The following is a 23,503-nucleotide window of genomic DNA, read 5'->3' as shown; positions in this document are numbered from 1 at the left end:
CTGCAATTCTAATTCTGCTCAATTATATTTTCTCCATCGGAGCTGGCGGGCGGCGCGCCTTATACAGTCCGATGTAACCTGCAATTCTAATTCTGCTCAATTCTATTTTCTCCATCGGAGCTGGCGGGCGGCGCGCCTCATACAGTCCGATGTAACCTGCAATTCTAATTCTGCTCAATTCTATTTTCTCCATCGGAGCTGGCGGGCGGCGCGCCTCATACAGTCCGATGTAACCTGCAATTCTAATACTGCACCACTTTAAAATATTTTCTCCATCGGAGCTGGCGGGCGGCGCGCCTCATACAGTCCGATGTAACCTGCAATTCTAATTCTGCTCAATTCTATTTTCTCCATCGGAGCTGGCGGGCGGCGCGCCTCATACAGTCCGATGTAACCTGCAATTCTAATTCTGCTCAATTCTATTTTCTCCATCGGAGCTGGCGGGCGGCGCGCCTCATACAGTCCGATGTAATCTGCAATTCTAATTCTGCTCAATTCTATTTTCTCCATCGGAGCTGGCGGGCGGCGCGCCTCATACAGTCCGATGTAACCTGCAATTTTAATTCTGCTCAATTCTATTTTCTCCATCGGAGCTGGCGGGCGGCGCGCCTCATACAGTCCGATGTAACCTGCAATTCTAATACTGCACCACTTTAAAATATTTTCTCCATCGGAGCTGGCGGGCGGCGCGCCTCCGTACAGTCCGATGTAACCTGTAATTCTAATACTGCACTGCCTTTTAATATTTTCTTCATCGGAGCTGGCGGGCGGCACGCCTCATACAGTCCGATGTAACCTGCAATTCTAATACTTCTACGCTTTAAAATTGTTTTAATGTTCTTTCCTTCAACTGGTGGGTCATATAGTTTAGACCGCAACACGGAGATACTTATCATCGAGCCACAATATATACTTTTAAGTCTGTTCTCCCAATGGAATATATAATCAAGAGTAACTAATCATTAGCTGGCAACCTTTTTTTTTTGTCTGTTAGGTGGTGCAGCCATGTCATGGAACAACTGCAAAAAATAATTTTATGTGCATGTTTCTATTGAAGACGGCTGCACACATATGCTTGCCGCAACACTTGTACATTGTACAAAATGCTGAAAATGGAAACAGTGCGGCGTTATTTAGCATTGTTTTCCATTGGATGCGTTTTTCTTCTGAAGGCTTTGCTTCGATACAGCTTTAAGATTCAGTTTCGTAATTTTACGGGCCTGTTACCAGTACGAGTCAGGTACGCAAAAGGCCGGTACTCTCGCAGTTCAAGAATTAAACTGCTTTGGCCTTTAAAAAAAAACATAGGAAAATTCCTTTCTATTATTGTCGGCCGCTCATTATGCAGCTAATTCAGTTTGGTAAGTTTCTTTTTTTTTTTTTTTTTTTTTTTTTTCAGTTTGGTAAGTTACTTGCGGCTATAATATGCGCTCGTCAGTTCGAAAATTCTATAGTTTTTTGATAGGCTCGAACAGGAAAATCGAATAACATGTACTGATACAGCAGTCCGGCTGTATTTTATTAAAAAACTCCCCGGTATTATAAAATGTGCTGTGCATTTTCGTTGTTAGTTTAAAAATTTGTTTATTTTCACGCTTTCTTCAATAATCATCTTTAAAACTTGTTCCTTGTTCTCCGATTTTGCCTCGAAATCACAGCGCGCTGTTATCACAACATCACAACATTATTAGTCGACGGTATTATGATCGTCTTTTTCTGGTCTTCATTAGATTAAATAATGTTTTGACAGCGAAACAGATTATGACACCTTTCGCGGCTCAAGCGAAGGAACCTGGTGTGAGGTATGTTAGGAATGCTAGGATAATATCCTAGCATTCCTCTGAAGTACTTACAGTTGACACCGCCTGCGTCCCCTCATGCCGCAAAATAACATTTAGAAAAAGTATAGACAGCAGTTCTATTTGCGGAAAAAGTTGAACGTGTGTTGAGCAGTGTTATCTGCAAACGTAAGCCATTGTCTCTATTTTAATATATTACGCCATAAGTTCATTCATGCACGTAAAATAACTCTTTAATAGCCGTCATCCGAAAGATATGCCAAGCAAAAACTTCCGACCCGTGGCGTTCTGTCGATCATTTGCATATGTGGGTGGAGTCAACAATAAACCCAAGAGCATTAACATTTTGTGAGATGTGAGGAGAAAAGGGGGGAGAAGGACTTTTTCTTATCAGGGAAGGGATTTCTTTTGAAATTTTTGTGGGTTGCCAATTAAGACAGTTAACCGATGGAACGATTTATACTTTTCGTAGGCGGCTGCACTGCATTCGTTATGTCCTAAGAGTGATCAAAATCAAGGGGGAAAATGCTTTCGTAAAACTGATGAAGCATCTTAGTTTGAATGCAAGTATTAAACGTTAATAATAAATTGCGTTAGTCGAACTGTGTATTTGTTTTTTGTTCAGTAATTCCTATTTGGTTTTCAGCTTACATACTAAATATGTAAACGCTGTTTCATCAGAAAAAGAAATCAAAATCCAAAAAAGTAAATTTTTATATTTAACATTTCATGATCAGATATTACAACTAGAATGTTCCAGCCAGCCAAGCTATGCAGATGGAAGTGCTTAAACGGCGGTTTATTTAACTTAAGGTGTTTTCAAACTTCTTTAAAATTGATGAATAACTAGGCGGTAGACATTACACAACTGTACGCGATTGCTCCCAAATAATAACAAGTAGAAAACTACAGTGAAACTCGGAACGCAAGCAATTAACAAGGTTATTAATAATTTAAGGTTAATGATTATACAAATACCAATGCAAAATTAATAAACCAAAACAAAAACTAATTACAACAACAGATGCACTGAATGGCAAACAACCTGAAGAAGGATTCGTATGATTGAAATAAGGAGCACGACGAATTCCTCCGTTGCAGTAATCCGAGGAACAGCATTGCACTATGCACTTGACACCAAGCTCCCTGCACACTGGGTTGTCGGATGCATTGCAGATTTTCGCGCAGCCTTTTCCATAAGCATTTGCAGTTGAGGTGTGAACGCTGGCTTTCACGCACTCCTGCGAAGTTTGGCATCTGACCTTGGTTTGCCAGTTATCGCAGTCTTTCCACGAGTGCGTACTCAGGCATTTGTAACATTCACGAGAAATAGCTGTAGTAACAAAAACATGGAAAATTACAAAACTGCTTGTTGTAAACACAGACATTTTGCGTCGCATCACAACCCAACGAAACTCTTTCTCGTTACTAGGGTCTCGATTTCTCTCTTTTCCCTCCGGGACTGGAAGAATTGAATAAAGATCCTGAGAGTGTATGCTTGCCACTAGAATCGACACTAGCATTAAGTATGCATATTATATTTAGGGGTTCTGATAAGCCAAATAAAAAACTAAAAATATTTATAAATATTTGCAGCTGAAGATGATATATGATGGAAGCTGAAACGTGTTTTCATGATACCATGTTTTAGAACAAAATTTTAACTGTCGTTTCTTAGATAATTGGCAAATGTAAAACTGAGCAGTTTTCCGGAGGGACGCGAATGAATGAACTTATGGCGTAATATATTAAAATAGAGACAATGGTTTACGTCTGCAGATAACACTGCTCAACACACGTTCAACTTTTTCCGCAAATAGAACTGCCGTCTATACTTTTTCTAAATGTTATTTTGCGGACAAAATGCCAGTTAAATTCACGCCCGTAGAACCTTGGTTTACCTCCGACATAAGCATACGCTAAAGCATAAGCGACATACGAATAAAAATTTAAGGACCACGACGACGTAAGAAGAACGAACAGTTTTCGTTTAGGTTTACTGCTTATACTTATGTCCTGGCGAAGACGAAAGTCCTATTCCGTTCGAAGACAGAAGAATACAACATGTTTGTGCTTGCGCTTATTTTGCCGTGGGGTTTCTTGCTTAGTGAAAGCCAAGCTTCACGCACTTAGAAAATTGCGTCAGTGGAAATCGCGCCACTAGATAATTCAGGAATTAGAGATTTCTCACTGCCTTTAGAATAAAGCTAAGAAAATTAAGAACGTAAAAATCACCAAACTCTGAAAATTCCACATGTTTCGTTACTTTTTCCGCTTCCTAGGGAGCTGAAGGGAGAACTCAACTGAACCATATAAATGTAGCACACCTTAATCTTTTACCAGAGTAGTTAAACAATACGTAACTGTCACAATAGGCTGAATGAGCCTGCATGACTTGGCAATAGCGAAGCGCGCGAGTGACGTCACGACTCAGACAAGACTCAGACAAACAAACCGAAATGGCGGACAATTGGAAATGGAGTACAACTGACTATTGTAGCGTAATTGTGCTATGCGTCAATGGAGGGGAGAGGGACAGGAGGGTAAATCGCCCTCCTCCCTACTTTTTGAGCTAAAATTTCTCCCTCCTCCCTATTTTTTAGCCAAAATGTCTCCCTCCTCCATAATTTTTTGGGCCATTTCTCCGTCCTCCCTATTCTGTACCTCCCCCTCTCAATGTCTAAATCATTGCCAACAAATAATCTTACACTGTGGCCGGATTAGTAAAAAAATTAACGTATATGCATATCCTGTTAAAGACATCTGGCCATGTCCAAAATGATACCTCTCCGGTTTGAAATTATAAGTAGTGAAATTGATAGCCTGATCAAGAAGGAAAACTCTAAAACCATACTCTACCCTACCCTCCTAGGGCTACCTACACATGCATTTTATTTGAATGCATATCAGAAAGTCAGTGAATAGTACTAACCGCAACAGAACGTCATTCCAAGCAAAAAATGTAGTAGACCCACAGAAGGAAAAAGCATTATATTAATGCAGGAACGATAAGTGCTGTCAGCAATAAAACTTTTATTATTACCTTCCTGCGTGTGAATCAACTCCAAACAAACGTTTCCGGACGCGTAGTTCTCTTCCTCGGATAGTTCTTCAGTGGAGGGAAAAAAATGCGAAAAAAAAAACACGAAAAATAAAAAAAGGGGGGGAGCACGGGGGACCAGGGTCCCCGCGCGCTTTCGTTTCTCTCTTTTCAGGCTCCGCGCGCTTACTTTTAACCTCTCCTCATTTCCCAGTCTATTCGTCGCCCGTTCGAAAAAGAGGAGAAGAGAGTGACGCGTAGCATTCCGTCGCTCACGCGCAAGGCACAGCTATAGCCTGGGGTTTTCATTAAATCTTTAAATCTCTATTCACATTCTTGCTTCAAAAAGCCGAAAGATCATGGAAAATCAGAATCAAATGCAGTAGTCCCGTTTTTATAGATATTTCATGATGTCCACATCTGTCTGGATTTGACAAAACGTGGACTCCGGGATCCGTGTTTGAAGGGACGACGCAGTCGGCCTCCAAGCCATTGCGGTCCGAGAAATTTGAGGGGGGGGGGGGGTAGGCAGCGTCAAAGTCCCCGTGGGCAGGTAGCCCGGGCCAAAATTATTCAATGCATGACTGCTCCTGCGTATTGCAACCAAGCAACCAGTCAGGTTAGTCAGAGATAGGGTGAAAAATAATATAGTGAGTGGCCCCTGCTGGCAGTTCTGGGGGCCTTCTTTTCTTAAATCAGGACAGACATACATGTCTATAAATATACAAGACTAAACAAACAGAGCGTATAGGTAACTGTAATGCTGGTAATAATTTTCAGTTGAAGATCTACTTCAAAACTCTATACTTTGAGGAGACACATCAATTGTTTGATTTGGACAGCGCATTTGTTTCTCCCTCCCCCTTCTCCCATTGAGCTTCGCGCTCTCTTCTCGCGCTCGAACTTCTCCCTTTCTCCTTCCCCTTTGAACGCCGACCAAGCAGTCTAATGCATGACCATTCCTGTGTATTACAAAACAGCAACCAATCCAATAATGAAATCCAAGGTTTGTTTTTCTTTTAACAAGCAAGCAAAGTTAGTAAGAGTGAAAGCTAAAGTACATACAGTCATACCTTTTTTATATTTTGACAATACGTATCATATTTTTTAGTTAAAGCTTTCATTAGTCATACTATACAGCTCTACGCTAAATAACGCCTTTAAAAATTTGCGCTAACATGGTTATAAAAATCTAAAGCGACGGTTAGCTTAACTTACGTTCTTTACAACTCCAAAATGATAAAACAGAACATTTGTTGTTCTTCCTAATTGCCTATTTACCAACATTTCATGGATAGGAGTCTACGATCACTCATAATCAATCTAATAACCGAACAAGAAGACGACGCCAGTGGCAACCATCAGGAGAAGACCGCTGACCATACGACCGGGTGCGCCATTGCAGTAATCTGAGGAACAGCAGTCCACTTCGCACTTGACGCCAGCCTTCCTGCAGACTGGAATGTTGGATGCTGAGCAGGTTGCCGCGCAGCCTTTTCCATAAGCATCTTCAACTGAGCTGTGACCGCTGACTTTGATGCACTGATTCGAAGCCAGACATTGGACCTTTATCCTGTTATCATCACAGTCTTTCCAAGAGAGCGAACTCAGGCATTGGTAACATTCACGGGAAATTGCTGCATTTAGATAAAAGCAACAGGAATAAATTATAAATTTGTGGCTGCCAGTTGTTAACACAACAGTTTCGCATCGCATTGCGTCGCATTACAGCGAGTAGAAACACTTTCTCATTCCCAGGGTCTCATTCTTCCCTCCCAACTGTATCGGGGATTAGATAGATGTGAGAAGAACGAAAGAGAAAGAGAAGCCGAGGTGTTAAATAACCCTGCTGAACAAATTATCGATTATTATTTTTGGGTGGAGATCCTGATTAAAGATATGCTATAAAACAGGTTCTAAAATTGGAAAACAACAGAAGAGAATAACGAGCGCGATTTCCCTAGGTAACAGGTAAAAACCGCTGCACGTATGAACTTCACTAGAAATTCCGAAAGAAATTCCGGGCGTCGTATGAATCGTCAAACGGGAACGAAATTTACGAGCTCTGATTTTATCAGAAAAAAATACTGACGCTATTGAAGAACACATTAAGAGTTAGCCTTCTTAGGGATCGATAGTGAACTGATATAGATATTGGCAGTCTCAAAATGACAGCAACAAAAACTAAACCAGAACTTGAGCTTTGCGATATGATACCTTTGCTTGTGCGGGAACCACGACAGAATGTATAACAAAATGTTCTACTGCTATTTTTGCAGTTAGACGCCAAATTGAACAAGCTTTAATTTATTTGTAATATTGAGTCCAGTCGTAGCCATAGCCACGAGGGCCTGCAGGAAAGACATATAAAGTACTGACACATTTTAAGTTCGTTTAAAGTTTAGGAAATCGGTAAAGAACAATTGTGAAAGCAAAAGAAGGACAAAAGCACATTTCCTGTGCAAGCCGCAACGAGGTCCAAAGCATAGTGATCATGAAGATGCAAGCCTGCCGAGCGAGTAAATCAGCTGCACGCGGACTGATTAAACATTTCTAAATGAATGCAGATTAAGTAATAAAAAGTTGTCACTTACCCACTGGCAAGAAAATGAGGAACATAACAATCATCAAACTCTGAAAATTGAACATGTTTCTTCGCTTTTTCTGCTTTCCTTGGACTTGGTAGCCTTCTTGTTCAGTGTGGTTACGGTAGTTGTGCTGGCTGGTACGAAACGACGCGAATAGAGGAGGTCAACTTAACCACTGTGGCGCGCCTTGAAATATGTCAGAATTAATCGTTTGAAGTATTTTAACAATTCTTGTCAGAAAACTGTAAATATGATAGGTCAAAGTCACGGTTTCTACTGTAAGTAACGTTTCACGCAGAGATCTGTACAGGCCCGCAAATGATCCCGGCCTGCAAACGATCCCGGGACCGCAAATGATCCCCAGATTGTAGCGCAAATGATCCCCTGCCCGGGAACGGTCGCCTGACCGTAAATTGTGAATATGCGTGGACTAAAGAATTTGGACAGGGGATTTAACTTTTTTCAATATGCGTTCGTTCGAGTAGGAGTTTGCGCTTGTTTCAAGATGATCATTTCTAAGATCAATAAAATACATCGGCGAAGTCGAAATTTAACAGCGTGTTGAGGGTCGCCAATAGGGTTATTGGATCCCGCTATCCCAGCTAAAATTTTCCTTCAATCCCGTAACCCCGAAGGTTTTCATCGGTTATCCCGATCCCGATCCCGATCCCGATTCTATGCATGTACATTATTTTTTTGTCACCGGACTTTTTTTTCCCGAATACCGCCTCGTAAACTCGCCAATTCACGTGTCCCGTTTATAATTTCAATCCCGAGTCTCGCTCCCTTTTCCAGCTAAAATGCAGGATATCGGCCTTCTAAATAAGCTTAATCCCGGACCCGACGGGGAGGGGTGTCTCTAAGAAAACTGTTGGTTAAAACATCACTGCCAGTGTGACGTCACGGGGGCATGCTCCCTCAGGAAACTTGGATTTAAAAAATGTTGCTTTAAACGAAAAACCGTTGTGATAAAGAGACGTTGCTACACAAAACGTTCATTATTATGCTCACTCATGACTCTTTAAACCTTACATCAAGACATAAACCTTTCTTACCATGTTGAAGTACCGGAAACTGAGATGTTATCAGAGGAATGAAAACAGAAAAGACAATTTCACTTTCATTGTTACAAAATGAATTAATTTAAGCATGAGCTCGAAAGCAAAACGTATTGTCTTATAATTAACTTATTTGTTCAGATCGAAACTGATCAATGATGAAACAGGCCTTTTTCATGAGAAGTCCATTCACCCTTAAAAAGCCAATTTTAATAAAGGGCATTGTACTGTAGTGGCCTAATATCTTTTCGATTATATCTGAAAACCTTTTAGACAATCGTCCGCAATTACTTGTTTTTTATCAAGTTTATTTTTTTTATTTTTTGGTAATAGTAACTGCTGTTACTTTCGTCCTTTACAAACTAAATCAATAATATGGCATCCACAACCAAAATATTTCAGAAATTTTCGTTTGTTTTTTAATGTCCGATTCCCTCTATAGCGCGTGCCTGCACGGAATCATGGTAGTTGTATTCATCAAACCATGCGCGAGGTCGCGCGAGAATTAGCAACGATGAATACAAGTAAGGGTTATTTTTAGGCAACGAGGGAATATGCGATTTATTCCCTGCAGGCGCGCGCCATAGAGGGAATCGGCAATTCATTACATTGTTTTTCATGTTACTGTAAAAAAGTGGAGGGCTGAAGCTTCCCCTAGCCCCTCCCTCTCCGCGGTCCCTGCGCTCAGGCGCAAATTATAGCTATATAGCCTAATGGGTCAGGCAGGTTGGGTTTTTAATTAGTCTTGCATTAAAAAGCCGAAAGATGATGGAATATCAGAATCACAGAAGTCCCGTTTTACAGATCTTTCATGATGTTCACAAACATGTCTATAAATATACAAGACTAAATAAACAGAGCGTGGCAACTTACTAACTCAAGACCGTGACAGAGGTTACAAATATAGGTAACCGAAATGCTGGTAGATTGTAAATTTAGGTTGAAGTTTTCTTCAAAAACATTCTTTGTAAAAAAAGAACACACACACGAAATGAGTAAGTTAAAAATGCTAGTAACCCGGCTAGAATTTCAACTATTTCCTCTGAAGCTTTGATCAACGATGCGTTGATGATCAATATTATACAACAATGCGTGCCGCCTGTACATGAAAAATAACGTAATAAATTATTACAGATATTGCTTCGCCTTGGGTTACTGCACTCACGGAAAAAAATAAACACGCATTTTATTTGAAATTAAACATGATCGACTGCAAGAGAATGGTTACTTTTGGATGTTTATATTGTTTATATTATAAACGACTCCCAATACAATTCAATGTCCTCAACCAAAGTGGTTCACAAAAGGGGAATGGTGAATAAGAACCCTCCCTGAGGGACTACCTTATAGACACACTCATGTACGGTAATGTCGCCTCAAAAGGATAAGGTTTTTTGTTCTTCCAGTTTTACCTCAATTTGGTCTAAAATAGGCTTTGATTTGTAGCGAGACTGTAGAAAAAAATTCTTTTGATTTTGACAGGAAAGAATTTTTGAAATAAAAATGGAAATGACCGACAGAGAAGATTTTATGCATGACTGCTCATGTATAGAGTAAAAACCCGCGAGTAAGAACCTATTATTTTTCAGGTTAGCCTAAACAGGTTCTTATACATAAAGGGTTATTAACAATTTCAATATTGTTTAAGAGATTTTAGTGGCATTCGGCCTATTTCTTGTATAAAATTTGCATACCACATAAGTGCTTATGTAAAAATGAAGCACTAATCATTTAAAATATGACATGATATACATGCACAGTTATGCTTTGTCCAAACTTATTTCCCAAAAATAAACATTTTTAATCAATTTTAGAAAATAAGAACCTGTTTACAAATTTGAGGCTAAATAGGTTCTTATAAAAATGGTATCTAATTTGCAAAGTTTAGCCTAACAGGTTCTTAAATGTTAGAGTTCTTGCTCGCGGGTTTTTACTGTACTGCAACACAGAAACAAGGGTCTGATTGGTCTGAGATGGGGTGACAAATCATATATATTGGTGCTATAACAAGCAAGCAAGGTTAGTTAGACAGTATAAGTAAGAATCAACAAAACAGTTTTTATTTTTACATTACGCATCGTATGTTCCAGTCTTAGCTTTCATTAGTCAAGCTATACAGATCCACGAGCTTAAAAAACATTTTTTTTAAATGCTCTTACAAAGGGCTGACGCCCTTTAAATCTAAAACGGGCATTTACAGTCTTTACAAACTCCAAATTAATAATTTAGTTAGCGCTTACAAAAAAATTCGGTATTCCACTAAACTAATATAAACTACCTACTGAGCTACATTACATGCACGGAAGTCCGGAATTACTCAAAATCGATCTAAAAACCCAAGAAGAAGATGACGCCAGTGGCAACCATCAGGAGAAGACCGCTGACCATACGACTGGGTGCCCCATTGCAGTAATCCGAGGAACAGCAGTCCACATTGCACTTGACACCAGGCTTACTGCAGGCTGGAAGGTCGGATGCTGAGCAGGTTTTCGCACAGCCTTTTGCATAACCAGCATCAGCTGAGTCTTGTACGGTGGCTTTGACGCATTGATTCGAACCTAGGCATCGCACCTTTATCCTGTTATTATCACAGTCTTTCCAAGAGAGCGCACTCAGGCATTGGTAACATTCACGGGAAGTCACTGCATTTATAAAAAAGCAACAGGAAAAATTACAATTAAAATTTGTGTTGCCAGTTTCGCATAGGATCGCATCGCGTCGCATCACAGCAAATACAAACACTTCCTCGTCTCATTTTTTTCCTCTGAACGAGGAGTTATCAATTATTATTTTTAAGTGGAGATCCTGAGTAAAGATATGCTATAAAACAGGTTGAAATAAAAGCGAAGGGACAAATTAGCATTATTTCTTAAAAAAAGGAGAACAACAGGAGAAAATCACGGGTGCGATTCTCTTAGCTAACAGGAAAAAAATTCCTGCACGTATGAACATCACGAGAAATTCACGTCCTTCATGTTACCGAAACCGGAAAAAATTCTTGGCCTCGTTAAATGTGACTCATAAAACGGCAACTAAATTCACAAGCTCTTACGCTACACCATTGGAAAACATTTAGAGTTAATGCGCTATATAAATACATTATCATTATTATTATGTCTTCTTAGGAATCGGATACGTAACTCAAGTAGCAGTCTTAAATAACAGGAGCAAAAAAATGATAACAACGGAACTTGAAGTTTTACCCTGACATCCCTTAATTTACTTGTGCGGGAATCTCGACAAAGTAAGAATGGTATTTGTGCAGTTGGACTTCAAACTGTTTTCGGCTCGGCCTAATGACAACCTGTGATGATTATAAATTGTATTAATCTACACGTATGAACTTCACGACAAATTCAAGCCCTGCACGCGCAACGTCACCGAAACCGGAAAATTCCACGGCCTCGTTAAATGTGACTCGTAAAACAAGAACTAATTTCACAAGCTCTTACGCTACAGGAAAAAAAATAACTGACGCCTTTGGAAAAATACTCAGAGTTAGGGAACTACTAGACATTCTTAGACTCAAATAAGAGCAGTAGTAAATGATAACAGCAGAACTTGAATTTTGCGCTGACATCAATAATTTAGTTGTGAGGAAAATACGACTGAGTAATAAGAATGAAATGTTATACAACTATTTGTGCAGTTGGACTTCAAACTGTTTTCTGCTGGTTTAAATCAAAGTGAACAGAGTTTATTTACGGACTAGTTTTGTAGTAAAATGCTTTCGCCCGTAAGAAACTAAGTTTTCAAAATATTTCGAAAGCACTGTTTCCTCGACCTGGCTTAAAATTGGACGCATTTGACGTCGGCCTAATGGCACCCTGTGATGACTTTGAGCTGTTATTTTAATCTGCACGTATGAACTTCACCGAAACCGGAAAAAAATTCATGGTTTCGCAAAATGTGACTCGGAAAATGAGAACTAAATTCACGAGCTCTTACGCTACTGTAAAATAACTGACGCTTCTGAAAAAATATTTAGAGTTATAATAGTCTAATAGACATTTGCAGAGTCAAATAACAGCAACAAATGATAACAGCAGAACTTAACTTTTGCGCACTGGCATTTTTTAATTTCAGTTACTTTTTGTGCATGGGGAATCACTACAGACTACGCTGAATCAAATTTTTAACTGCTATTTGTACAATTAAATTAGACTTCAAACTGTTTTGGGCTCTTTTAAAACAAAGTGATAATATTAAGATTTGTTTCTGGTCTCGTTTTGTAGTAGATTGCGTAAATGTTTTAAAATGTTTCCTGCGAACTGTTCCTGTTTCCTCGACCTGGCTTAATATTTGATGTCGATCTAATGAAAACCTCTGTTGATTTTAAACTGTAATCTCAAATGTTTAATCTAATATTGATTTTGTTTCATGGCCATAGCACGAGGACAGGAACTGAGGCATGCAGCCTGCAGTCAACAAGAAAATCTAAATACTGACACTAATTTCAAGTTTGTTCAGTCTGCATGCGATATAACAATTTAGATAGCTACATATAAAGCACTGAAACATTTTAAGTCTGTTTAAAGTTTAGCCGCTAATCAGAGCAAAGAACACCTGTGAAAGTATAAGTAGTACGAAAGCATATTCACTGTGCAAACCACGAGGTCGAAGCCCAGTGATGATACAAGACCACTGAGCGAGTGAAATCTGCATGCAAAAATTAAACATTTCTCAAAGTAATGCGAATTAAAGTTATAATAAGTTGTCACTTACCCATTGGCAAGAAAATTAGGAACATAACAATCACCAAACTCTGAAAATTGAACATGTTTCTTTGCTTTTTCCGGTTTCTTTGGAGTCGGTAGTGCCTCTGGTACAGTGTAGGTACGGTTGTGCTGGCTTAGAAGAAACGACGCGAGTAGAAGATGTCAACTGGACGTTATACTAGCTAAAATATGGCACGCCTAAAAATATGTCAAAATTGATCTTCTGAAGTAGTTTAACAATACTTGTCAGAAAAACTGTAAATATGATTGGTCAACGTAAAGGCATGTGATGCACGCCACCAATATCCGATCTGCCCTCTGCTCTCACGGGGTAGACTTGCCCACTGGCTGTAGTTTGTTCCGTCTTGCATATATCATTAGCTCATAATAGAAACTACATCACACCAAATTATTCCAAAACCATACTCAACAAAATGTCTAACATAACTTACATACATACATAAACGTTATCAGTTCTCTCGAACTTTAGTGTAACTTGTCGCAGTGAAAAGGAAAAAACTGCAATCTCATGCAGTTGAGATCAAGGCGCAATACATGCTTACTCACGGTCGCAAGAATGCAGTCTAAAAATAGAGTAATGAATCATTTGATTTCCGCATTCGATCCGAAGGTTTGATCCGCCGCCAGTGATAGAAAATAATCACGCAATAATTCCTCTTTTCCTCAAAGTGAAACACACTTAGGGTGACGTTCCTATAAAGCATGTGTTCTCTGCTTCCCCATTATAAAAAATAATTTTCCTCTATTCCCTGCGGATAAAGCCCTTTACATTGCTGCGCTCTGTACCGTTACTAGTTGACAAAGTGTTTGATCGATTTTTGACAACTTTTTGACAGCTTTCTTATAACTTCTGTTTTAGTTCGTTAATCATAAAAATGTAAGAATTACAAGAGAACGAGTTGACAATTGTCGAAGAGGGAACATGGAACTTTAAAACAACTCCGCCTCTCGCAGTTCTTGTATTTCAATTGCATGGCCAGTTCAAACAGAAGTGGTAAAAATAAAAAGTTTTCAAAAAACAATTAATTAAAAAAATTGTGAAGAGTAGCAACGGTACGGACGCAAGGAACAGCGAGGTCGTATTCCGTTAAAATAAGCCTTTAACTTGTTTTCCTGTTTCCAATCCAGATAAACGCCCCCATCGTTAGAAAACAACATTCGCTAGTGTTGACACAGAATCGAAAAGACTGCATTACAGAAATTAACTCTGATCGATGATCTATTTCCGCTTATGTTCACAAAAGACGCAAATACGTCTTTTTATAGTTCATTAATAACTCATGTAATGGCTTACTCATTAATAAATCTCATTAAAGGGGTACTTCAAGTTGGTCCATCCAAATGATTACGAATATTCAGATCGAATACTTAAAAGGGCTTTGGTCACGCAGTATAGTTGTCCATAGTTGTTTGTACTGGCAATTGGTCAGAGAACCTTGATAACTGACAAATCACAATGACGGCTTAAAACTGTAGAAGAACTCAAAAGAATAAAAAAAAGCGGAGAAGGAGTTTGGATGGACAAAATTGGAGAAGCTTTTAACGGATTCCATTTGAGTAAACTTGCAAAACGGCCCGACTTTTTTATGCCGTTTTCCAGAGAGCTACGTTACAGCTTCCATCTCTTCTTCTTTGTTTTGTTATGCATAGGCGGCGGAGCAGGGGCTGTATTCCCCCAAACGAAAATTTGGGTGTGCTACAGCCGCCCCCCCCCCCCCCCCCCCCCTACGTTTTGGTGCCTAAAATATCGCGAACACAGCTAACCTCGTCTCTCCAAAAAAGGTAGGGTCCACAAACTGTAAAGATTATTTTTTACAAACTTATATTAATATCTTTGACATTGGCGATTTCAGAGCCTACATTTTCTGCCCTCCCACGACGAAATAGCTACCCAAGAAGCACCATGAAGTAGGACTATCTGAATATACCAGGCACGATTTACGTTTTGAATTTTTGTGTAAGCCCTGCTGTAAGCCGGCTTACAGGCTTACACGATTAATTTATCACCTGTGCCAAGATTACGAGATGGAAATAAGTAAATTGGTAGCTTTCTTGTCTGAGGTTAGGTTATGGATTCGTCTGTTGCCATGGCAACCAATTTATCTTTCCCCAATTTCCCCCAAAAATCCTTAGTTCGAAATCTTATTCTAACCCACATGGACTGATTACAGGCTTACAGGTTTACAGAGTTACATACAGGCTTACAGAGTTACAAGTTACAGGCTTACAGGTTACAGGCTTACAGGCCAGGCTTACACGCTTACAGAGTTACAGGCTTACAGGCTTACAGAGTTACAGGCTTACAGGCTTACAGGCTTACAGGCTAACAGGCTAACAGGGTTACAGGCTTACAGAGTTACAGCCTTACAGGCTTACAAGGTTACAGGTTACAGGTTACAAGGTTACAGGTTACAGGCTTACAGGCTTACAGAGTTACAGGCTTACAGGCTTACGGGCTTACAGAGTTACAGGCTTACAGGCTTACAGGCTTACAGGCTTACAGGCTTACAGAGTTACAGGCTTACAGAGTTACAGGCTTACAGGCTTACAGAGTAACAGGCTTACAGGCTTACAGGGTTACAGGCTTACAGAGTTACAGGCTTACAGAGTAACAGGCTTACAGGCTTACAGGCTTACAGGCTTACAGGCTTACAGGCTTACAGGCTTACAGGCTTACAGAGTTACAGGCTTACAGGCTTACAGAGTTACAGGCTTACAGGCTTACAAGGTTACAGTTACAGGCTTACAGGCTTACAGGCTTACAGAGTTACAGGCTTACAGGCTTACAGAGTTACAGGCTTACAGGCTTACAGAGTTACAGGCTTACAGGCTTACAGGCTTACAGGCTTACAGGCTTACAGAGTTACAGGCTTACAGGCTTATAGAGTTACAGGCTTACAGGCTTACAGAGTTACAGGCTTACAGAGTTACAGGCTTACAGGCTTACAGGCTTACAGAGTTACAGGCTTACAGGCTTACAGGCTCAGGCTTACAGGCTTACAGAGTTACAGGCTTACAGGCTTACAGGCTTACAGAGTATTATACGTATAAAGAAAATACACGAAAAAAAAAAAGGGGGAAAAAAAAAAAAAAAAAAAAAAAAAAAAAAAAAAAAAAAAAAAAAAAATAATAATAATAAAAGAAGAAGAAGAAGAAGAAGAAGAAGAAGAAGAATCCCCGGCCAAATAAGCATCAGTGAACTACAGAAGATAACCTTGCTGGGTACAGCGCATATTTTGAGGAGGGTGTTGTCAAGCTAAAAACTGGCTTCCCTTTAGTGCCCCAGGACCATGGTTTGGTCTCGGCGCTAAGGACTTTAAGCAAACATTACGTAAGGAAATAATCATAATAATAATAATATAAAATAAAAATGAAATAAAAGTAATAATAAACTAAAGCTAACTTTCATATAACGATTAAAAGAATAAAGATCACTTTCAGAGCGTATTTAAGAGTTTTGCCTAGTCTATGAGTATGCTTCTCTTGCTTTGCGACGAGAAGTACTTTTAGTGGGTAGCAATTCAAGAGGAACTATAGACATGTCTGATGTGCAGTGACCTGGCATGTTGAAATGAGTAGGGACTGCAGTGGCTGCTTTCTTGTGCCTTGGATTATTGCTGGCCTGCCTGTGCTCAGTGTTATGTGATGTTTAATCTGTTTGACTTCGTTAGTACTGCTGAAGGTATATGTAGTTTTGCTATCTTCGATGTGGGGCAAGTGAGGCATCCATGATTTGAGTTAAAGCGGAAGATGCCGGGTGGCAGCTGACTGCATTGGTGTTTCGCTCGGACGAGTAAATCTCGAAGGTTGGGAGAGCGCCGGTAACATACCACGGGTGTTTCTTTGAAGATTTCTTTACAGTTGGAAGAGGAGTTAAGAAGAGGTTGTTTGTTGTGAAGTATTTTCTGAATGTTACGAAGTGCTGGATTACTAAAGCAACACTATCAGATCGTCTTTCGCGAGTGTGTTCCTGCAAAGACTCTTCCCGTGATACCAGGCGTGCTCTGTAAGCGTTGTTTGTAGTCTCTGATTGCTGAAGTTCTTTAACGCGATGTTCAAAAAAGTTTTCAGTGGAACAGATTCGGGGTAGACGTAGAGCAAGACTGTAAAGGATTGATCGTTTTGTATGATATGGATGACTTGAGCTGCATGTTCAATAACTACTAATGCTTATCTGTAGGTTTAGAGTATAGGTCGGTTTCTATTTTTCCATTGTTGAGGTGAATGTTGACGTCGAGAAACGGAATGGAGGTGGTCGAGCGTTCACTGGTGAATTTTATAGTGTGGAAAGATGTTTTATGAAATTATCAAGCTTGTCTGCTCCTAATGTCCAGATCATAAAAATATCGTCAATATACCTCTACCAAATAAAAGGTTTGTCCGGGTACGAATCAAGTGCCTTTGTTTCAAAATCGCCCATGAATAAGTTGGCAAATGCTGGGGCCATTCTTGTTCCCATCGCTGTATCCTGCAGCTGCATGAAATGTTCGTTTTTAAACTCGAAGTTGTTCATATTCAGAATAATGCGTATCCGGTCACAGATAGCTTCAGTGCGTATATCTTTTTGAGATCTTGCTTCTAAGGCTTTTCTACAGGCATTGATACCTTCATTAGTAGGGATGTCTGTGTAAAGCGAGGAGACATGTAAGGTAAATGGATGCGTCGGAGCTAGGGAGAAATAAAAAAATATAAGAGAGTCAAAAATATCTTGAAGGACTACTAAAGATAAACCTATAGATAAAAACTTATTAAGACGGATTCCGCTGAAATTCGAGCAATATGTGCGAAAATTAAGTACCAAAAATCTACTCATTGCGCGGCAACATTTTGTATACTATTTAAAAGATCTCATCGAAATTCATTTGTCTTAGTGACCCCGCAATTAAATTCTAAAGCATTCTCGAGAAAATTAAAGTCAAACCTCGAAAAATGTATTAAAGCGCGCCATTTTGTTTTGAACTGGCGCAAGACGTCCGTTTTAACTGAATAAAGAAACTTCAATCCATTTTTCTCTCGCGGGGTCAGCTTGAGTGCTATATTTTTGGCAGGTTTTTGTTATCTGTACTAAAACTGTTGCCATGCTAAGAGGTCTTTTTGGTAACTTTATTTTTGCCTGTATGCTCGATGTGCGACATTTATATCTTTCTCCCGTCAATCCCAGACCTGGCCGCTTCTATATATTACCTAAACTACATAAACAAGGGCATCCTGGAAGACCTATCGTTTCAGCAAAAATCCTACTGAAAATTCTAATTCGTAGTTTCATCTCAATCCTCTGGTGCAGACACTACCATCGTATATCAAAAATACTACACATTTCAAAAAACTCACAAATCACTGAGCAGACTATTTGCAAATTAGGGCCGACATTCATACAATAAAGCTCTGTAAAAAGGGGGGAAAAACAACTTCAGTCCTTATTTAAACATATTTTATTTGTACATGTAATAAACGTGCATTGCTTTTCGAAAGAGCAATCGCGAGAAAACGTACTTCGCGGGAGTCACTTGTCTGAAAATTTCATTTTCTGCTAACTAGCTGATATATGAAAATGGAACTTGGCACCATATCAGGAACTGGCCAGTATGTAATTGTTTATATTCCTACAGAGTTTGGTGCTTGTATCAAAAACCGCGAAATGCAAAATACCCTAAACACATATATTGATATAAAAAAAACTTTTTGGTTAAATCGAGGCGTCGACATAAAGAAAAACTAAGTAAAATAAATTGGAAGAATAACACTGAAGTTTGGTTAAAGAAGATAACCTCTACGAACAAATCTGCAGACGATGCAGTAGAATCATTGCGCTATATGCATATTGCAAGTAATCTGGGTAATCGACTTAGCATATTGTTGGATTATTTTAACATGGTATGTCAATTTAATGGAAAAAATCGCATTCAATTAAGAAATAAAAGCTGAAAAATATTTTTATTTGTATTCACATATTTGTTTATGTATGTCATGTGTCAAAAATAGTAGAAAACTGAAAATTCGAGCATTGGCTAAAGCAGTTTTCATTTCTAGTCTTTTTTCGCGCCCTTTTTGTGCCAAAATCTAGACAAAATGTCGAAGGCTCACTTTCCCACACTCAGGAAAGTACGGCAGAGGACACGGCAGTATAAAGAAAGACGATGGGAAGTTTTGTCATTGCAGTGGAACTTTAAATATTGCAATTTCTTTGCTTTTAAAGGCAGAATGCATTTTGTGATTTAATTTCCATCTGCGAAATCCATTTAGCGTTAATTAAATCATTTTCCTGAAACAGAAACATTACATTCAGAAGTGAGCATGATTTCAGAAAGCACACCCAGGGCTGCATCCAAAGAGTGCGTAAATACCTTACAAAGCACTTTGTTTTGTTTATTTGCTTTTTTTACTGTTTCACTATTCCGTGTTTAGAATATTCCGTGTCGTTTTGTCATTCCTCCGAGTAGGGTCACCTTGCATATGAGTTCTTTCGTTAGATTCAACACTGTCCAGTTAAGTTTTAGAAATTTGTTTTAACTACACTAAGCACCCGTTTGTTAACCCTGTAAGCTTGTAACCCTGTAAGCCTGTAACTATGTAACCCTGTAACCCTGTAAGCATGTACGCCTGTAAGCCTGAAAGCTTGTAACTCTGAGAGCCTGAAAGCCTGTAACTCTGTAAGCCTGTAGCTGTAAGTCTGTAACTCTGTAAGCCTGTAAGCCTGTAACTCTGTAACTCTGTAAGCCTGTAACTCTGTAACCCTTTAACTCTTTAACTTTGTAAGCCTATAACTCTGTAAGCCTGTAACTCTGTAACTCTGTAAGCCTGTAACTTTGTAAGCCTATAACTCTGTAAGCCTGTAACCCAACCCTGTAACTCTGTAAGCCTGTAACTCTGTAACTAACTCTGTAAGCATGTAAGCCTGTAACCCTGTCATTTCATGTGGGTTAGAATAAAATTTCAAATTAAGGATTTTTTGGGGAAAATTAGCATGAAGAAATTGGTTGCCATGGCAACAGACGGATCCTTAACCTATCCTCAGGTAAGAAAGCTACCAATTTACTTTTTTCCATCACGTAATCTTGGCACAGGTGATAAATTAATCGTGTAAGCCTGTAAGCCGGCTTACAGCAGGGCTTACACAGAAATTTAAAACGTAAATCGTGCCTCATTTGTATCTGAACTGTCATTAAAACATTAAGGCCAAAACTTGTTAAAGGGTTTCCTTTTAACGGATAACAATCGTGAAGAAACCGATGACATCTTGTCTGCTGACGGGTGAACGATCAAAAGTTCAAACATCTTCAAACTTTCTTGGAATTCTTCGGGAAACTTCGTTTATCTTCGGAAAAGTTCCAAAATTGATCGGAACCGTTCGTATGGCTTTCAAACAACATTTGAAAACTCTTCGGAAATCTTCGGCTTAGAAACTATTCAATATACAAAAAGGTTACTAGAACGTGAAAATGTTGCTCCGAATATGAAGACCGGCAGAGTATTTTTGGGAGAGTCTAAGCATCCCCCTTCCCCCACCCCCGACGTTCCAAAACGCTCCACCACCTCTGTTATGTGTCCATTATTTTGACAATAAAAGAATCATAGCTCTGCCAATTTGTAGTTTAGAGCTCGTTACTAACGAAGATAAATAAACAGAATAACCACCGTGACATAGCTCCTGTTGGTTAGGACAGTTAGGTTTGAACCCAGAAATTAGAGTTCTTGTCAACAAACAGTGACATAAAAAAGGGTGTTTGGTTTTGAAGCACTTATGGTTTCTCTATAGTTGTTTGTATTGTTAAATTAAAAAATTTAACCTTTTTCTTTGATTTTCCTGAAATTTTCGTTTATTGGCGGTCAAACCTTGCCAGGAAAAGTGACTTCACAGCGGTTACCGGTTACAGAGTTGTTTTTCGTTCGCATTACACCTACATGGGTAATGAGCAAACCTTTCTTTTGAAATAGTTGGTTTCAAAGAGTCAAGAGTAGTCTTAAACAACTACACGTTTAAATGCAGAGTTTGTTCATATGTTCTCGCTGAAAGAAATCCTTTCACCCTACACTGCACAGCACTGCTCCCCACCATTTTCTCTTGACTGCACTGCACCCCACCGCATGCGACTGTACTTTACTACTGCACTGCATAGCATTATTCCCTGCAAACAATATTCCCTACAAAAGAGTACACGATGTGAGAGACTCAGAGGAATGCTTACATTATAATAGCAAACTGACTGACCAGTTAGTTGATTTAATAACTTTACTTCATTTGTAGGCAAGAGTATGCGGTAAAAGCGCTGCCATGAAGATTAACAATATCTTGCTGGGCACCATCGACGGGCTCATATTACATAGGTCAGCGGTGCAACAATACGCATCACAAATGACGTGCTTGTCACAATGGAGAATCCCTGTGGCATCGCATCTGTCGGCGCAGCCTCTAGCAAAGACGGAGCTTGAAATATTTTTTAAGTCGTTTTGAGTCGTTATGGTGGCTTTGAAGCATCTCTTGTAGTTTTCTGGGCAAGTGACTTCTTTAAGGTTCTCGTCGCAGCTTTCCCAAGAAGTGGAATTTTGGCAATGGTAGCATTCCAGGCCACTTGCTATATAAGAAAACAATTCACACGCATTTATTCATGATCAAGGAATACGGGAATACCGTTTTCTTGAATACGGAACACAGTGTATACGTACGAGAGGAAAAAACTTCAAGCAAACGAAGCGAATGAAAGAAATATATAGAAAAGAGAAAAAAAGAAAATTAGAGAAAGAAAAATGTAAAAAAATAGAGAAAAATAACCTCAATTTTCTTTTTTTCTTTAAAATAAAAAGACAGAACAATTGTATTCAAGCTCATGTACTTAATATAATTTAATAAGAAGAAAATAATAAATGTGAACATGTAACTATACAGTATCGATAAGTTTTTGCGCTCTCTCAGAAATCACTATTTAATTTACATACGTAACAACATAAAACCATCAGAGCGGATATTGTGAATAAGATCTGTCCAAAGTTTATGTTTTAAGAGTTTGTTAATATAAAAAAACCGACATGCGAATGCTGAGGAAACTTTACAGCCCAGCGTACTGGCATCGGTTAATTAATACAATCACTTCGGAGTATTTTCTGGCAATGCAGTGCACGCGAAAGCCATTAAAAGAAAATTGGACTTTCTTCCTAAGCTTTTGCTTCTTACTAGCAATTTCGTGTCTGTCAGAGGTTCATGTTACAGTTTGAGAATTAGGAGTACCTCAAGAGAGCACGTGGCCCAAGGTGATGACAAATTTAATTCTCATCACTATTTTACTTTAATATGTATCAAAATTTTAAGGAGAATTAGATAACGACACTCCTGCAAAAACTGGTTCCCCTTATTCCTTTACGTTACACGTTTTTGAATTTCAGTCTTAACCATGTCATTCAGAACTGATGAATAAAAATAGATATTGTTTGTGAATAAAAAACATATCTTAAAGAGTCTTTTAAAAGCCAGCGCACCTGTACATGTTGACATCATACACAAAACTAGTAAAAAAAAAAAACAGTCATCTTTCAGCTTCTTTAAAGCTTTTTTTTAATGTCTTTCTAAACTGCAGTCTCACTTTTCAGCTACTTCAGTTCGCCTGATTTTTCAGTGCTTTCGTTTATCAACAGTAGTGTTGGTAAGGTCTTTGCTCATTGTTGTTTTATTTTTGGCCGTTTGAAAAGAGTCATGCCTGGCATTGTATGTAAGATATGTCAAAGCAGGTGAATAAAATTTTGTATCATACCTCTTTGGATGATATTTAAAAGGCTCACCAAAACCCCAAGAGTAAGATATTCCATGCTTCCCTTGATTTTAAGTTATTTTAGCCGGACCAAATTTTAATAATCAATATATGACACATAAAGGTAAATTTTAGCATATATATTGGTGCTGTTCTTCACCTGGCTTCAAATTGCCGGATTTAATTCTTCATAGACTCATGCCATTGGGTCTAAGACAACGAATTAGCAACTGGAAAACAGCAGGGAATCAGAAAATTAAAGAAAATCTCTATCGCAGACTTGTCAGTTATGCAAAATTTGTGCTTCACTAGCAGTTGAAGCTGACTAGCCCACTAGCTGAAATTTTGAGAAAAATTGTGCGCGACTTAAGGTGCGTTTACACGACAGAAAAATTGGGTACGGACCAGTCAAAAAATTGGTCCGGACCTAACCGCTTTTGTAGAGAAACAGTCAGATCAAAACGGGGCCATAGCCGCCTATGGCCCCGTTTTGATTTGACTTTTTTTTTTTTTTTTAGTTTTTTTTTTTTGTGGCGTCT

General features: G+C 39.0%; 3 protein-coding genes across 4 annotated transcripts; all 3 read right to left on the bottom strand.

The window, feature by feature from the left end:
* Positions 1 to 5,826: 5,826 nt before the first annotated feature.
* On the bottom strand, positions 5,827 to 7,656 carry LOC144641634 (uncharacterized). Its single transcript, XM_078500682.1, has 2 exons — positions 7,434 to 7,656; positions 5,827 to 6,476 (listed from the first exon to the last, which is right to left on the bottom strand). Exons 1-2 carry the CDS (start codon positions 7,486 to 7,488, stop codon positions 6,163 to 6,165), a joined length of 369 nt encoding a protein of 122 aa, XP_078356808.1. The 5' UTR covers positions 7,489 to 7,656; the 3' UTR covers positions 5,827 to 6,162.
* Positions 7,657 to 10,519: 2,863 nt separating this feature from the next.
* Positions 10,520 to 13,387, bottom strand: LOC144641636 (uncharacterized). The gene is made up of 2 exons (XM_078500685.1): positions 13,211 to 13,387; positions 10,520 to 11,127 (listed from the first exon to the last, which is right to left on the bottom strand). The coding sequence occupies exons 1-2, from the start codon at positions 13,263 to 13,265 to the stop codon at positions 10,814 to 10,816; spliced, it is 369 nt and encodes a 122-aa protein (XP_078356811.1). The 5' UTR covers positions 13,266 to 13,387; the 3' UTR covers positions 10,520 to 10,813.
* Positions 13,388 to 21,168: 7,781 nt separating this feature from the next.
* On the bottom strand, positions 21,169 to 23,078 carry LOC144641625 (U-scoloptoxin(05)-Er1a-like). Of its 2 annotated transcripts, XM_078500673.1 has the most exons (3): positions 22,968 to 23,078; positions 21,459 to 21,797; positions 21,169 to 21,366 (listed from the first exon to the last, which is right to left on the bottom strand). In XM_078500673.1, exons 1-2 carry the CDS (start codon positions 23,020 to 23,022, stop codon positions 21,460 to 21,462), a joined length of 393 nt encoding a protein of 130 aa, XP_078356799.1. In that variant the 5' UTR covers positions 23,023 to 23,078; the 3' UTR covers positions 21,169 to 21,366; position 21,459. The 2 variants fall into 2 exon arrangements, with proteins under 2 accessions (XP_078356799.1, XP_078356800.1); XM_078500674.1 differs by lacking the exon at positions 21,169 to 21,366 and having other exon boundaries at positions 21,443 to 21,797.
* Between the last annotated feature and the right edge of the window lie 425 nt (positions 23,079 to 23,503).

Source organism: Oculina patagonica, chromosome 2 (genome assembly GCF_052425735.1).
Source record: "Oculina patagonica isolate OP01 chromosome 2, crgOcupat, whole genome shotgun sequence".
In the NCBI taxonomy this organism is placed as follows: domain Eukaryota; kingdom Metazoa; phylum Cnidaria; class Anthozoa; order Scleractinia; family Oculinidae; genus Oculina; species Oculina patagonica.
Note: the sequence above shows the minus strand (reverse complement) of the source record. Positions and strands in the feature narration are given on the sequence as shown.

What these genes read in the sequence shown, in the direction of transcription:
- LOC144641625 (XM_078500673.1), bottom strand. Translation starts at nt 23,022, where the DNA reads ATGGAATATCTTACTCTTGGGGTTTTGGTGAGCCTTTTAAATATCATC. An exon ending in TTTAAATATCATCCAAAGAG is followed by an intron (nt 21,798 to 22,967) that starts GTATGATACAAA and finishes TTTCTTATATAG; the next exon opens with CAAGTGGCCTGGAATGCTAC.
- LOC144641636 (XM_078500685.1), bottom strand. Translation starts at nt 13,265, where the DNA reads ATGTTCAATTTTCAGAGTTTGGTGATTGTTATGTTCCTAATTTTCTTG. An exon ending in CCTAATTTTCTTGCCAATGG is followed by an intron (nt 11,128 to 13,210) that starts GTAAGTGACAAC and finishes TTATAAATGCAG; the next exon opens with TGACTTCCCGTGAATGTTAC.
- LOC144641634 (XM_078500682.1), bottom strand. Translation starts at nt 7,488, where the DNA reads ATGTTCAATTTTCAGAGTTTGATGATTGTTATGTTCCTCATTTTCTTG. An exon ending in CCTCATTTTCTTGCCAGTGG is followed by an intron (nt 6,477 to 7,433) that starts GTAAGTGACAAC and finishes ATCTAAATGCAG; the next exon opens with CAATTTCCCGTGAATGTTAC.